We start from the raw sequence: 17,301 nt of genomic DNA, 5'->3' as shown, positions 1-17,301 counted from the left end.
CTCAGCCAGAGTCAGGCAATTTTAATACGTCTCCACTACAATAAAAACTTCTAAAGGACATCTGGCATCTATTTCGTCGTTTTTATCTCCTATTAATGCCCCAAACCCAACCTTCATAGTCCTGTCCAAAAGAGTTATAAAGTGAAGGTACAAATTGTCTCAAAGTTTCCTGAATTAAAAAGGTAGTGTGGTCGCCAAGTTAGTGCACTTGAATGCATGGAAAGCTCAGCAAGAAATTTATTACGTGATTCCAATAAACAGGTATCACCTTGTATTAATCTTTTTTTGTTTGTTAACAGTTATTTCCTTGGATTAAAAGTACATTTCAGAAGTGAGTTTGTTTTTCATTCTAGCAGATTTTTGCACAAACACCAAAAGACAACTACTACAGCTCTAGTTGCTTACAATGAGGCAACATTGACCAAGAGTCCCTACTTTGCAAACACAAAAAAAGATAAAACCAAGCGCTAACTAGATGCAAGTGGTAGAAATCCTGGCCAAAGAAACAACTCTCTCACATGGTTCTTACTCTCTTCTATATCCTCTACAACTCGGTGGAACTGCACCTGTTCTGGGTCTGGTGACGTCAAAGGTTTCAGCTTCTGCACACATTCATTCATGAGCTGCACTCCAGTGCTAATCATGGATCCCTGGAAGAACTTCTTCCCAAACATGGAACATCTTTGGGTCCTCCCCACGAGGTGTATTGGAGGGATCACGAGTGTGCTTCAACACCAACTCCAACCCCACCGAGCAGTCTGGAAGCTCTGCACCTAATACTTTAGACCAAGCTTTCAAGCCACCAAAGCATGATATCAGCATCTGCCATGTCCTCATCTGTAAATCTTTGAGGAGTCTATATACTGAGACAGACAGAGTGTCCACTGGAGGCTGAAGACCTGAAGCAGCCCCAATACACCCACTCTCGGATCTACCTCCTTCCTGACACTGATGGAAAGCATCTTTGCCAGCTTATCCAGGAAACATGAGTAGCAGAGATCTGTAGGAGATATATGCTGGGGCAAGTCTGGTAAAGGATCAGAAGGAATCCTTGTGGAATCCTCCTCCTCCCTAACCATAGCGGTATGCTGTGCCACAAACCTGAAAATGATGGTGATCAGGGAGAAGACCTACACTGCTCCGAAGGGGAAGCTTCCGGGAGGAATGCAAGAATGCATTGATGCCACTTCTTCTTCTGATCCATGAAGGGACTCCCCTGGAGGCAGCAAATCTCCAACTGCAGGGAAGGGACTTATTCTCACCCCTGGAAGATCCCGAGGTGAAGCATGAGCTTCTGGGTTGGGGGGGGGGGGGGTTGAGCAGCACCAATATGTGGGAAGATTTCCTCCACTCTGGACAAAAGCGGCTCCAACGCTTCCTCTCCAGTCCTCAGGTTCTAAAGGGTGAATAAATTGTTCATAGGCAGCAACAGCTGGGCTCCTACTGGCTGAAGGACCATCTGCACTGGAACTGGAGGAGAGGCATCTTTGGAGACACAGATTGGCTCCCCTTAACTAAGACCTGCAGACGCAAGTGACACTGAATAAAGAGCTTGGATCTGCAGTAGTAGCTGCAGCAGTGGCCAGCTCTGTGGCACTCCATACTGGATGCATTGAGACTTCCCATTCTTTGAGATGGCACCAGAGATACCTCCTCCAATGCTACAGATCTTTTGCTCTTTGGTGTCAAGGTGCTCCATCCCAACAAAAATTCAATCAATCAACACAACAGCCCATAAAACCTTTATCACCTAACACAGGTCCTCAAATAATTGCACCACAAAAGCTTGAGACACTACGGGGGAACCCCATCATCATAGGTAACTGTGTATTTTAAAGTCCAATGTTTTTTTGAAAAAATGTAATTGCAAGTAAGTTAGTCCAAAAGACTTACTTTTCCTTAATTATTCAAAGCAATTTGGTCTTGCTACTTAGCTTTGTTTATAGGTGAGGAATCCAAACCAGTCACCCAACACTGTCGGCGTTTCAAGAGCACTATTAGTGACTCTCTGCCTAGGGGAACTCAAGAAAGAAAGGTTTTATGGGCTTTTGTGTTGATTGTTTGCTTAGTGGTTTACAGCTTACCCTTTTGTGCTTTTGCATACAGCTGATTCACTATTTCCATCCCAAAAAAGAGTAGGCTTCAGGATGCCACATTATGGAGAAGATCCAAGTTGAAGACACAAATGGCTCCCTAGACTGCACTTCTCTTCTGCAGACAGAAGAGAAGTGTCTTCTGTCTGCAGAAGACACCTCTTCTGCAGACAGAAGAGGTGTCTTGAGCTATGAATAAGAATGGTACACATGCCGGGGAGGTCCTGTCCCAGCTTGGGGTCAAGGCTGCCTCTGCTCCAGCGAGGACTATGTTGATGGTGCAGACTTCTTTGGCACCGAGGAAGATGACTCAGTAGAGGACTCTTTCACCTTTAAGGCGCTCTGTTCTGTATGCCACAGCCAGAGTCTCGCTGCTATGCACCATACTCAACCCTTGATCTGAGACAGATCTGAGAAATGGCACTACAGGTGGGAGAAGGGAATTTTGCCTGACTTGCAGGAGCGGGAAGAAGAGACACCCCACTTTAGAACATAAGAAATTGCCACACTGGGTCAGACCAAGGGTCCATCAAGCCAAGCATCTTGTTTCCAATAGTGGCCAATCCAGACTACAAGTACCTGGCAAGTACCGTTGACACTTCACTCCAAGACAAAGAGTAGTTCCAAGACAAGGAGGCTTCTGCAGGGCCTCCATTTTCTAGGCCCAGCAATATGCCAATGGAGACATCCTACTGCAACTTGCCCCAGGAAGCAACAGCAAACCAAATACAAATCTGTGATGGTCATCTGACTGAGGCCCTCACTTCTCCATTTCATACATTTTTTTTTTTGGCAGAACTGAAACATTCTGTTGAAGGGCTGCCAAAACAGCAGCTTGAAAAAGAAAAAGGATGTAAAAAGAAAGGAAAACCTAGGCCAATAAAAAAAGGCCAGAAAGATAGAGGCTGGAACATATCCATGTGGTAGCTCAGATGAAGCAAGACAGACGGGCTCACAAGGGAGCACATGCGAGGGGACTCCTGCACATGCTCACTAAAATCTTTACAGAGTTTGAGAGTTAATTCATTAGCATAATCAGATATCATCACTCACACATCATGGCTAATTCTTGCCTGCTTGTTGACTGAGAAACATTGAATAAATAAAGAATAAATATAATACTGTAGAAACAGACCTTTTATTTTATCTGCAAATTCTTCACTATGTTGGATCATTATAATCCAACTAGTTTAAAGAATTCATGAGTAATCCATATATAAAGCAAAGGTCTTTGAAAAACTACTCAATATCTGAAAGGTATAAGTTTAAATATGAAAGTAAAAATAACCCACAAACCGCATTGATTCAATTTTGGATAGCATTATTGCATTCCAAAACTGAAGTTGAAGACATGGAACTGGCTGCAAATCAATTCTGCAAAGGGAATGTACCAGCTGTGCTTACAAAAGTACAATTCAAGCCATTATATAAATGACATAATACTTCTGCCAGAAGATTCAGATAGGTTTCTGGACTCTGATCTTGGTAAAAAGCAAAGTTCTGGCAGGAAGTGGTAAAATGGGTAATTGACAGACAAGAACCCAATTTTCCTTCATGCTGCTTAACTACGGGAAAAAGAAAATGTCCTTCTGGGTCTTCTTCCTGAAAGGATGGAGGGAGTGCTGGAAAGAAGTTCATTTAATCGGATCTTTTTGGCAACTAAATGTATAGTGGCCATGTGGTTAGAGGATAAAGTGCCATCTTTAGATATAAGGGTCCAGAGGATCCAAGAATATGTTGGACAGATTCTCCACTGTTAATATCTGAGGAGAAAGCAAGAGTTAATTTTCACAGAAACAGGTTTTTTGCTTCAAAACTTGACTGATGTTGATAAGGGAATCCTAAAAATAACTAGAAGAGAAGTGCAGACATGAAAGAAGAGGAGACTGTCTGTGTGAAGAGGGAGGATTTATAAATTGGAATATGTCCTTCCTTGGGAATATTATGCATGGGAGCAGGTGCAATGGCTCGAGAACAAGTTGTATGGATGTTGGGTGAGAAGTTGTCTGCTGTTTTGTTAAAATAAAATGCCAGAGTCTAGTAGATGCTAAAAGATGTTTTATTTAGAATCAGATTAAGTTTTAACAAGCCAAATGAAGTGTTGAAAATGCGTTCTAGTGCAGTTGCTTGGTGTTCAGTGCAACTTTGGGAAAAACTGTAAGTATATTTATGTTTCAAAAGAAACATGTGATCACATGAAAGCCAGTGACATATGCTGAATTAATGGTGCATGATCATCAATGCTTATAAATCCACAAAATCCGGTCCATAGGAAACCAGGAGGGATAGCATCTGGCCGGGCTTGTGGTACACCTTACCATGCAGCGATCTGGCAGGAGGAAAAAAAAAAAAAAAAAAGGCATTTCATAATACTTCCGTGGCCTCCTGTTATTTGAACCCAAATGTGGTTAGTGCAGTTAGTGTAGCTGTGTTTAAAAAAGGATTGGATAAGTTTTTGGAGGAGAAGTCCATTACCTATTAATTAAGTTGACTTACAAAATAGCCACTGCTATTACTAGCAACAGTAGCATGGAATAAGAACATAAGAAAATGCCATACTGGGTCAGACCAAGGGTCCATCAAGCCCAGCATCCTGTTTCCAACAGTGGCCAATCCAGGCCATAAGAACCTGGCAAGTACCCAAAAACTAAGTCTATTCCATGTTACCATTGCTAATAGCAGTGGCTATTCTCTAAGTGAACTTAATAGCAGGTAATGGACTTCTTCTCCAAGAACTTATCCAATCCTTTTTTAAACACAGCTATACTAACTACACTAACCACATCCTCTGGCAACAAATTCCAGAGTTTAATTGTGCGTTGAGTAAAAAAGAACTTTCTCCGATTAGTTTTAAATGTGCCCCATGCTAACTTCATGGAGTGCCCCCTAGTCTTTCTACTATCCGAAAGAGTAAATAACCGATTCCCATCTACCCGTTCTAGACCTCTCATGATTTTAAACACCTCTATCATATCCCCCCTCAGTAGTCTCTGCTCCAAGCTGAAAAGTCCTAACCTCTTTAGTCTTTCCTCATAGGGGAGTTGTTCCATTCCCCTTATCATTTTGTTGGCCTTCTCTGTACCTTCTCCATCGCAATTATATCTTTTTTGAGATGCGGTGACCAGAATTGTACACAGTATTCAAGGTGCGGTCTCACCATGGAGCGATACAGAGGCATTATGACATTTTCCGTTTTATTCACCATTCCCTTTCTAATAATTCCCAACATTCTGTTTGCTTTTTTGACTGCCGCAGCACACTGAACCAACGATTTCAATGTGTTATCCACTATGACACCTAGATCTCTTTCTTGGGTTGTAGCACCTAATATGGAACCCAACATTGTGTAACTATAGCATGGGTTATTTTTCCCTATATGCATCACCTTGCACTTATCCACATTAAATTTCATCTGCCATTTGGATGCCCAATTTTCCAGTCTCACAAGGTCTTCCTGCAATTTATCACAATCTGCTTGTGATTTAACTACTCTGAACAATGGGTACTTGCCAGGTACTTATGGCCTGGATTGGCCACTGTTGGAAACAGGATTCTGGGCTTGATGGACCCTTGGTCTGACCCAGTATGGCATGTTCTTAACTGGTGCATTGAACCGTGTGGCATTAACACGGTCTGGCATGGTCAAATTACGAATCCAGCCAAGATGGAAGAGCAGGTCCGTGGGACAGGGAGAGAAAGAGCAGAGGATCGGTCTTGAGTGAGGGTAGGAAGGGACAGAAAAGTAGAGAGTCTGTCTTTGAGACAGGGCGAGAGAGGGAAGGGAGAGCAGAGGATTGGTCCTGGGGGGGAAAGAAGGGAGACCAAGGAAGAGGATTAGCCTTGGGAGGGGTAGGAATAGTATCACCTCGGGAAGCTATTGGGGAAGGGGAAAGAGAGAGGACTGAGGAAGGTAGAGTGGGATACAGAGCTGGAAGGTGTTTAAAAAAAAAGAGAGAGAATAGGGAGGGAAGGAAGAGAAAAAGGATAGGGAATGAGGGAGACAAGACTGGAGGTGGGTGAGGGAAAGGAAAGGTCCAGGGGTGGGAAGCAGAGAAGGTGATAATGTGGGAGAAATGAGAGATTGAGTGATAGGGCATGAGAGGAAAGGCAGGGATACAATTGGGATACAGAAGAATTGAAGAGGACAGAGGGAAGAGAAGAAAAAAACGTAGAAGGGTGCAGGCAAGCAAGAGAAAAGGCACCTTTAGGATTGAGAAAGGAGGTAATGACAAGGTATGAGAGAAGACATTAAAAAAGTGGAGAAGGGGAGATCACGTGATGCAGTAAGGGGACTCAGACGTGGGTTCTCCCTTCTCGGCTTCCCCATCTGAAGCCCTCCATCACGAAATAAACTAAATATACCAGTTTATCATCGTAGGAGACTTACTACATTTTTTAATTTGTGCAAAAATGACCTCCAGAACGGCGAAAAAGGAGAAAGAGAAGGAAAAGGCCCGATCACCAGAGCAGGCCCAAGAAGAGGAGCAGGCTGTCTCAGACACCATCTCGGCTGTGGCATTGGCAGAGATTCAATCGGTGGTTCGAGAAGCGCTGGGGCCTGAACTGATTAATATATCCAATCAATTAACTGAATTGACAGCATCAATCTCGGGGTTTGAAACCCGTTTCACTATCATTGAGCAGCGCATCTCTGATGTGCACGATGAGTAAGCAGATACCCGGAAACAGCTGGCTTCTCTCAAAGCCACCCTAAAGAAGCATTCCACCCACTTAGAGGACCTTGAGAATCGGTCCAGACGTTCAAATTTGCGATTTGTGGGGTTATCAAAGTCGGTGGCTGAGAGGGACCTGGCTGCCTTTTTTAGAGGAGTGGTTGCCTCATGCCTTGAAGCTTCCCCTGATACAAGGGCCGGTAAGGATTGAAAGGGTTCATCGTTTGGGCCGTAAACATACTGAAGACAAGAGGCCGCGAGTAGCGATTGCGAAAATCCTTAATTTTCAGCATAAAATGGCAATTGTCCGAGCGGCGCACACTGGCAAGGGGCTGGAATATGAAAATTGCAAAGTGCTGGTGTTTCAAGATTTCTCCGCTGGCCTTAGCCAGCAGCGGAAAGCAATGACGCCATTTTGAACGCATCACTATGGCCTAAACACCCGGGCGACTCTTGTTTACCCGGCGCGACTATGCGTAACAACTTCGGCCAGGGTCTGATGGCTTAATACCCCAGAAGAAGCACAGAAGTACCTGGAGACCCTGGATTCTACCGCGCTGGGATTGGCAGGAGCCCCACATCCGTGAGTTCTGCAAGAGACTCGGTCGGTTGGACAGGCCGGTAAGCGCAGCTGAGGCTGGAAAATGGCGGCCTTCTTGCATGTAATGCGGTGACTTATACCGGGATGCCCCTTTGTTGCTCGTGCATGCTTTATGCCTGATTACTGGCTAGGGGCCTCGCGAAACGGCTCGGTGCACATTCGGTGTGCTCCCCGTTCGCTGTGGGGTCATCACTACGGGATCCGCTGCTGCAGACACATGGGCAGGAGCCCACTGATCTAACTATAGCCATGAAGTTAACTTTGTTTCCAACCCGGCGTGGCTTCCAGCTCCGATTTGCTGTCTTTCAGCCATAGTTTTCTTATCGTTGATCTTTTTCTACAATTGGGCAGGCTGGTTCTCAGGGTTCACGTTTGCCTGTCACTATGTTTGGAATCTACGAGACAGATGATCTTCACATTGAAATGTTTTGATAGAGCATTGCTCATCTATGAGATGTTTTTTCTCTTATATCCTTTGTTTTCCCATCTTTGTGATTTTACAGCTTTGTACATTGCAACATGGTCATATTCTTACAATGGAGGGGGGCCTGGAGGGGGGGGGGATAGTTGTTTGCATTGAAATGATCTCCGTTAATTTCAGGGAAGTGTTTCTGTGTGTACAGGGGGAAGCGGAGGGAGGGACAGGGGGGTTGGGGATTTTTTGTTGCCTATAAAGGGGTTAAAATGCTGTGATGGATTCAATAGCAAACTTTATTCATCTCATGCTTGGGTTGGAGAGAGGAATAATACAGAGATCTCAGCTGGGAGGATCCCTGTTTCACATTTCACATGTAATTTTCTCATTTATTATACTGGTGGGTTGGTAACTGGCTAAGCAACAAGTGCATCTGATCTCTTGGAATATATGTGGTATTAATTCTCCCATTAAGAGAAAAATTCTTACCCTCCTTAAAATAAATAAATCGACTGATCTAGTGTTCCTTCAGGAAACGCACCTTACTGATGCAGAACATCAGAAACTAGGCCATGATTGGGTGGGCTCAGTTCATTATGCTTCAGCTATCACTAAATCGATGGGTGTCGCTATTTTGATACACAAACGTCTACCCATCTCCATTAAACAAGAAATCAAAAAGCCCATGGGTAGATTCATTATCTTTATTGTAGACATTTTCCAGCGTACGTTGATGCTGTGTAACCTATATGCCCCCAACAATCTGGGTATGCAATTCTTTCAAACTATTCATGACCACCTGGTGCCTTATATGAACCTTAGCCTTATTGTTGGGGGCGATTTCAACACTATTAAAGGTCCTCAATTAGACAGAGGGGGAAGTACCAACCATGGGAGGGGTCATTGGGGTAAACCTTTTTCTTTTTTTGAATGCGAACTTGATTTAATGGATGCCTGGCGCATTTTAAACCCTACAGCGACTGATTTCCCACACGTCTCACGTGCTCACACCACTTATTCCCGTCTGGATTACATATTGCTAGTACCGTCTATTTTCCCAACTAACTGATGTGGGTATAGATGACATCGTTTTATCAGACCATGCTCCTGTTTGGGTGGAATTGACTTGGTCGCTTGGGACTCCCAACATATTCCATTGGAGATATTCGTATTATTTGGCTGAGGATGCGGGTTTTCGCGAACACCTCCAGGATAAGTGGAAGGAGTATGCTTCTTGTAATATACAACACGTGGAGGATCCGATACTATATTGGTACACCTCCAAGGCAGTTATGAGGGGGGAGATTATTTCATATGTGGCGCATCGGAAGAAAATGTTAGACAAACGTATTCTTACTTTAAGTTCTCAACTCCGATGTGCCAAGCAGAAATTACTTTCTGACAATTCATCGACTCAGAAAGCCCTGTATGTCTCAGTGCAGAGTGCCCTTAACTCGTTATTACACAAAGAGCAAAGAAAAGTGTGTTGTATTACCAACACAAGTTATTCCAAATGGGGAATAAACTGGGTAAGATAATGGCTAATTTAATTAGAGCCCAGAGGGCATCCCACTATGTGGCTGCCCTGAAATCTCCCACTGGACAACTAGTTACGGAGACACCCGCTATTTTAAAGATTTGAGATTATTATGCCACCCTATATACTGCTGAACCCCGAGACGTAGACCGATGTCATCTTTTTTGTGATGGGATAGAGATACCTCAAATCACCCCTGAACAATGTCAACTGAATCAGCCGATTTCCGAAGCAGAGACTAGGCGGATTATTTGGCAGGCTAAGTGACACAAAGCCCCAGGGCCCGATGGCTTTACTGCCGAGTATTATAAGGCATTGACGGATGCTCTCATAGGCCCACTGACCAAAAACTTCAATGCCTTAATTGAAAAGGGATCATACCCGAGTCAGAGCAATGAAGCGTACATAACATTGATTCCCAAGCCAGGAAGGGACCCGCAATCTCCCACAGCTTATCAACCCATATCGTTGTTGAATGTGGACCAGAAGATGTTGGCCAAGATTTTGGCCGACAGATTGGCCCTGATTCTACCCTCCCTAAGTCGACAGGATCAAGTTGGGTTTGTAAGAAAATGATATGCACTTGCCGACATTCAAAGAGTATTGGCAGTCATGGCATTATGCACACAATTCCAAGTGCCATATCTGGCTATAAGTTTTGATGCGGAAAAGGCCTTCGATAGGGTGGAGTGGCCTCATCAGTTTCATATCTTAAATGAGATTAACATTACCGGCTGGTTTCAGAGGGCGATTCACCTTTTTTTTTTTTTTTTTTTTTTTTTTTTTTAATCGGGGCCCAGTGGCAAGAATAATAGCTAACCAATCATACTCAGACAGCTTCTCCATTCACCGAGGAACCAGGCAGGGATGTCCTTTATCCCCCTTGTTGTTTTTACTACAACTGGAGCCACTTCTTTTGGCCATTCAGGTATGTTAAAGGGGTCCGGTTTCAAACCCAGACATTCAAATATGCGGCATTCGCCGATGATATTTTGTTTTTTTTTAATTGATCCTAAATCCCCCTTGCTACCTCTATTGTCCCTATTCAGTGACTTTGGCTCTTTTTCTGGTTTTCGTTTAAATCCAGACAAATCTGAAGCACTGGCATATCCAGATGCGCTGCGGGACAGATGGGAGGGTCCCTTTCCACTGCTCTGGGCCCAAGGGTACATTCGGTATCTTGGTGACTACTTGTGTACTGAGCTTTCGCAGTTATATGAATTGAATGTGCCTCCCTTAGTGGCTTTTACTTTAGACCGGATACACAAATGGTGGGCTCTCCCGTTATCCTTAGGGGGCTGCAAGCACTTATTTAAAATGATAATTTTGCTCAAGTGGCTTTATGTCTTCCAGAATCTGGTGCTATGTCTAAAAGTTAAAGACATAAAACAGATAGAGAGAGGCATGCAGGGGTTTTTTTGGAAGGGGAAAAAATCTAGGATAGCACTCTGCCGACTACAGGGCCAGTGGGATGCAGGTGGCCTTAGTGTTCCCGATCTTCATTTATATAACTGGGCGAGTAATTTCTGGGTAGTGCGAGACTGGCTGGTAGGGGACGGGTTTTATACCAATCTCGCGGCAGAGAGTATGCTCCTTGGTCCCCGCAATTTATACTTTGTTTTGCAGACCTCACGAGATCAAATGAATTTGCCAGAACCTCTAGTGGGGTTGATTTCCCCGCTACGTCACACCTGGTTCCATCTTTTAAAATTATTGCAACTTCCCCAGGGGTGTGTGTATTTTTTGCCTCTGCAAGGTAATCCGGATTTTTCAACTGGCTCAACATCCATAGTTTTCAGAAATTGGGCAGCCCGAAGGATTACACAATTGGGCCATATTTTAGATGCCACGGGGCACTTACTTACCCCCCCCAAGAGATGTCCACCCTTTACGGCCTGGGGAATGTACCCATGTTTTCTTATGCACAATTGTCACATTATGTTCACTCACTATCAAAGACTAGTCTCTTGCCTGAGGGCTTCCATACTATAGCGGACTGTTTCTTGCTTTTGCTTTTGCATTATTATAAAAAACTGCGAAACATGGTCTATCCCAACCCATGCTCGACCTTAGCAGAGCGCTGGAATAGGGAGGGAGTATTTCGAGTCACAGACTTCAATTGGGAGCCTGTTTTAGGCGCATTGCAAAGGTCTCTCCAGTGGCAACATGTGGGAAGTGTAATCAGGCAACGGGCACTCTCTCTCACTTGTTCTGGGGCTGTTCTCCTATTCAACAGTTCTGGAGGCGCATTGTATCTTACTTTACAGGCATGTTGGGTATCTCACTGCAAGCCTCTCCCCTTTTGCTACTCTTTGATTGTATCCTTCTTCTGCTTATTCAGGAAATGGGTCCTTGTATGCTGTTTATGAAAGCTTGTTTGTAGGAAAGAAATTGATACTTCTTCATTGGAGAGAGGCGGTGGTGCCCTCCTTTGGGCCTGGAGAAATCATTTACACCGTCTGATGCAGATGGAATGGCTGACGGCTCGTACATCCCCCAGACACCGCCGCAAGTTTCTACAGATTTGGGACCCTTACATTCATCAGGCTTTACCACCTAAAGCACATAGTTGGATCTTGAATTTTTGATGTGCACTCTCTTCTCTCTATGGACTTTATATGGATGTGAATTATACCTCATCACAGTATGATTTCTTTTTTTTTCGGTTGGGGTGGGCGGGAGAGGTGGGTGATCGGTTGTGATATGGGACCTTTGCTTAGAGATTCTGTTGTGCTCTATGATATTGGGCACTGAAGAACACCGGTGCCCAGCTTGTTGCATTCACTCACGTTATGTTTGAAAAGCAATAAACATAAAAAAGTGGAGAAAAAATTTAATGCAGACCTTACCTGTAGTCCTTCCTGATAAACTGTTGGATAAATGGCAAAAGAGGCTAAATAAATATTTATGGAAAGGGAGACGACCCCGGATTGCCCAGAGGACATTGTTCTTGCCCAGATACAGCGGAGGGTTGGGAGTACCTAATCTTGCCCGTTATCATGGAGCGGCTCACTTGAAAGCCGCGGTGGAGTGGCATGACTCCAAACATAGCAAACCATGGGTACGTTTGGAGCAAGCTCTGCTGGGTCGCTTTCCCCTCACAGCCTTGCTATGGCAAGCCCAGGCCTCCCGGTGCCCCAGCCAGACCTTACCTGAGACAGTACAAGCCACTCTATCCGTTTGGGAGCGGTGGAAGAAAAAATTAGTGGGGTCTCAACGCTACTTCCACAGTACACACTTATTTTATCACAGGGAGTTCCGGCCGGCTGGCAACCCGGCGGCGTTTAAATCATGGATGGACAAGGGTATTCTGAAATGGGAGCACCTCTGGTCCCCGGGGGGTTTGGTTCCCTTCCCTACCCTATGTTGCAGATACCAGTTGGGCCCAGATGATTTATTTCGCTTTCTTCAAGTACGCCATTTTTTTCTCCGACATGGGATAGAGGTTGATTTAGCCAAGGGTCTCTCTTCCTTTGAGAGCATGTGTCGACAGGCACATGGGTTTACCAAACATATCTCTAACCTTTATAGTTTATTAAGTGATGACTTTGCGCTGTCTGCTTCTCACATACGTGCTTGGCACGAAGATTTACAGTGTGATTGGACTAAAGAGGATTGGTTGCGGATTTTTCAACTTCTTAGGAAGGGACTGATATCCACCCAGCATATTGAAAATGGATACAAATTGTACTATCGATGGTACGTCACTCCCTGTCTCATTCAGCGCTATTCGCCAAATACAACGGGTCTTTGCTGGAAACGTTGTCAGGAGCGAGGTACTTTTTTCCATCTCTGGTGGCAATGTTCCAAAATTCAACAATTATGGTCAGCTATATCGACTTGGCTTTCTACGATTTTGCATACCCACATAGAACTGACTCCACCACAGGCATTACTGAATGAGGAACTCAAAGACAGGTCACGATTCCATAACAATTTTATTAAATTTGTGGTTACCGCGACCAGATGTGCCATAGCGCGTACCTGGAAGGACCCCACTGTACCAACGGTATCAGCAGTACAAATAATGGTCCTCCACACGCATACTCTGGGACAGATCACGGCGTTTCGTAACAAGACGACCCAAAACTTTCATAGGGTCTGGGGTCCATATGAACGATGGCTACGAATTTCTGCTGTTCAGTAATGGCGGATGCCTGCTGCTGCTAGACCCGGGGAACCTGGATGCCCACGGACTCGCTCTGGGATAACAGCATTAAATGGGACTTTTAAAATACTGTTGTGCTGCTGTTCTACCACGGAGCTTGTCATTAACCATGTCTTTCTTTCTCTGTCGCTTGATTGCATGTTCACTGTGTACCTGGTGTCTTCATGTTCTTTATCAGCTACCTCTATGGGGGGGGGGGATTATCGGGGGTAAATATGAGAAAAATGGCTTCTAGCTATGCAATGTAGCGTATCTGCACTCTGTGTTTTATTATGGTTGCATTTTCTTCTGTATCTGGTGCTTTACTGTTACATTATATGCCAATAAAAGCTTTAAATGAGAAAAAAAAAAAAAAAAAAAGTGGAGAAAAAGTAAATGACTTTCCTCAGAATGTGTGCGCCAACATGGATCTGTAAAATCTAATCAGCTGCTTTTCACCTTCCTGGCATCTCCTGAAAATTTGGTGTGGGTCTGATGCAAAACAAAAAGCTGACTTGGAATGTGTGCATTCCTCACACACGGACCCCTCGTGATTTTCCAAGACCCCCGGATATGTTTGGAAACTTTGATGTGCATTGGATGCAGAGCCAAAAAGTTATTGGGTAGCATAATTGCACTTGTACATTGCTGAAATATGCATAGATGTATTTCCTTGATTACTACTTTTTAAATGGTGTATGTAACTTGTAAATCAGTTAGGCTTTTGTAAGCAATAAATAAATAAATAAATAAATGAATGAATGAATGAAATAAATTAGAAAAAAATAACCAAACCCATCATGATCTTCAGCTATTACCCGATGACGTTGAAAATTAGGTATGGATTGGATACAAAACCAAAATGTTAAGGAGGTTTGATCGTTACGTGCACGTAATATATGGATCCTCTGTCTTGAACCTTGGGTGCATGCCCTGACATGCGGTGAGAGTCTGATGTGTATCCGATGCAGAGCAAAAAAGCTATCAGGGGGCGACAATCATGCGTGTGTATTTGTGGAATACCTGGATCCAGGAAAAATGCTCACATCCAGCTTATTAGTCCCCCAATGTGCACTGAAGATAGACCAGAGAAGTTTGAAAAGTACTTTTTTTAAAATAATAGTTTTGTATATTAAATGTAAATTTTGCAAAGGATTTGTTTCAACACAGGATTTCTGAACTCTTGCAGCAGAATATGCTCCTGAGCTGCTACAGGAACCTGTTCGGTAGGGGCGGGGGGGCTCTGCTGATCAATTCCTCCAAGTATGTTAGAAGCTGGCGGACGGCTCCATTTTCTTTTTTTGCTTTTGGCACTTTGAAATTTATTCAGTTTGAATCACCCTGATGCCAGCACTTGCTGCTGGCATGTAGCTTCCATTGAATAGTGGTTTTCTTTTCAAAGATTGTTTTGGGCTGTAGGCTTCAGATTGATTTATTTTTCTTTGGACTTTTTCATGTTTGGCTGCATTATAGGTTTATCTTTAATTTAACTTTTTATTTCAGTATCATAAATAGACAAAAAACAAGCCCCATAACCAATAAAAAGAGTACCTTGTTTACATAATGTAAAGCTGTGTGGTACTGAAGCCTGCCGACCCTGCACTAAATGTGCATATCCTTTATTTCCAGGACTGCAAGTAATTCTGAAAGAATCTTTTACATCAACCAATCTCCTAATGAAGCCGTCAATGCTAGATGACATTTGCTATAGGGAAAAGCACCACAAGCAGTGCCTAAAACACCTACTCATCAGGTCAACTATCTTTGTTTTAATACTCAACTTGAACTTACAAGGTGCCCATGCAGCATCTAAGCTCATTCAGTGGAAGCCCACAGCTTAGCATCTATCAAAAACACCTCTACATGAGGCTGCAATGAAGATGCGTCCATGCTATATTCTCTCTTTAAATATATCCATGAGACCCCCTACAATGGGTTCTGATGATTGTCAGGCCAATGGCCCCCCAAAATAATACAAGCCTGTAACTGCTATCACAGAACAGCAGAAAAAATGCACCTATTAAAACAAAAAGTGTGGGAGCTGGTATTCTACTGAAGTTCTCTCAAAGGAAAAGCAAAGCAATGTTAAGGGGGAAAAAAAAAAGCCATGTATTATCTTCCTAAGAAAACGGGAACATTTCAAGATACTAAAGGGAAAAAGCAGGGATAAAAATATTTCATGGTGACAGTTTCATAGATATTTACCTCTGAGCAACAGTAAATTCTGAAACAGAACTAAATCAGTGCCAGCAAAAGGCAGGTCCATCATCAGCTTTTGAGCATTAATAATCTGCTGTAACATTTATCAGAAATGGGACACTTATCCCACAAGTAGCTAGGTTTCTTTCAAAATTCACAGAAGTCTTCCCTAACAGCAACTTCTGGCATATTAAGCAGAAGGCCACAAAGTTTACTGGGGATCTGTGCAGTGACCATTCTGGACACTGCTTTAGGTCAAGGCCCCCAAAGCCAAGCTTTGATCTTTACTGGCCTAGGTCTTCATTCAGCATGGAGATTTAAGCCACAAACACAAATGAGAGAACACACACAATTAACAAGGCAACCAGTATATGATCAGAATAGATCCATATCTGTCAGCTTTAACCATCTGCAGAGCAGGCATAAGCAGAACAGTTTCAAATGAATCTAGCTGGGCTGCCTGGTGGCTCGGTGCTAGACCTGTGCACTGCAATACCCAGGGACCCAGGTTTGATTTCCAGCTCACACCCTGGCTCAGCTGGGCATGCTGCAGAGGCAGTGCTCACCATCTGTAGGGGAGAGACTGCCACTGCACAACAGTGACACCTAGTGGCTAGATTTAAAGTTCGTGATTGCAGAGTTCCAGGAGCCAAGGACTGAACTAAACAAATTAGGAGGGGATATAAAAGAAAAGAGGGGAAAATCCTCATCCTGTTCCTACTAAGCTGAAAGGACAAAGGAGCAAGAGGAAACTACCAACCCTCCCCCTGTTAAATGACAGCTGAACATTCACCATGTCTTCTTGTGTTCAGATGTGGTCACTGAGTTCTGCAATACAAGGAGTGCATGTACCTCTCATACTCAATTCTATTACACTTTTAAAGAAAATGAAATGGAAAGCCAGAAAGTTGCGGTGCTTCTCCCCCCAACTGCGATGGGGTACAGTCAGCTCTGTGCCAGAAGACTCCAGGTTAATGAACAAACAAAGCTGTAATCAGTAAAACAAACAAATACAATAAAATACTTCATGGCATACCTTTCCATGTCCGTTTTCCTTGGCAGTCTGTAAAGACCAAAAAAAAGTGACAAAGTTATAAGCTTTAATGGCACTGTAATAACTGCAGCCAGCACAAGGAACAATGTTTGACACTCCCTAAAATGTGAACCTTGAGAGCAGTAACACTCACCTGTTGCTCCCTTCCAGAAACATCCACTTATTCATATTTTGTAAAAAAAAAAAAAAAAAAAGATCTCATTTTACAGAATATGCCTACAACGGACAGCAACCACATCTGAGCTCCAGCAAGTCACTGCTGCTATCCAGCTTCAGACCTGTCCTGATTCAACCACCCTTCAGTGTGCTACCAACTGACATAAGCAGCATGCTCTGTCGAATTACAAAAATTGATGGGTCGATCATTTTACTACTGCAAGACATCATCCTCCTCACAGGCTACAGACATGGGCCCTGGTTTCCTCTGGCAACTTCTGCGGCACATCTGCATAAATTAGCATGAGTTGTGTATCAGTAAAATGCAGGAGAAAAGGGCTATTTTGTAAACAACTGTGATTTGTAAAAGCTTTCTCCTCCTCTGTCTCTGGATAAACTCATGGCCCTTTTTTCCCCCTCCTCTTA

The 17,301-nt window shown here is 43.7% G+C and overlaps 1 protein-coding gene across 1 annotated transcript in view; it reads right to left on the bottom strand.

Moving 5' to 3' along the window:
• Positions 1-17,301, bottom strand: part of MED14 (mediator complex subunit 14) — a 220,875-nt gene that overhangs the window by 192,540 nt on the left and 11,034 nt on the right. The window contains 1 exon segment of the mRNA XM_029603149.1: positions 16,702-16,728. Within this exon segment, the coding sequence (XP_029459009.1) occupies positions 16,702-16,728 (27 nt within the window).

The sequence above is a fragment of the Rhinatrema bivittatum genome, chromosome 5, assembly GCF_901001135.1.
Source record: "Rhinatrema bivittatum chromosome 5, aRhiBiv1.1, whole genome shotgun sequence".
In the NCBI taxonomy this organism is placed as follows: domain Eukaryota; kingdom Metazoa; phylum Chordata; class Amphibia; order Gymnophiona; family Rhinatrematidae; genus Rhinatrema; species Rhinatrema bivittatum.
The sequence above is the reverse complement of the archived record's forward strand: the minus strand, read 5'-3'. Positions and strand labels throughout refer to the sequence as shown.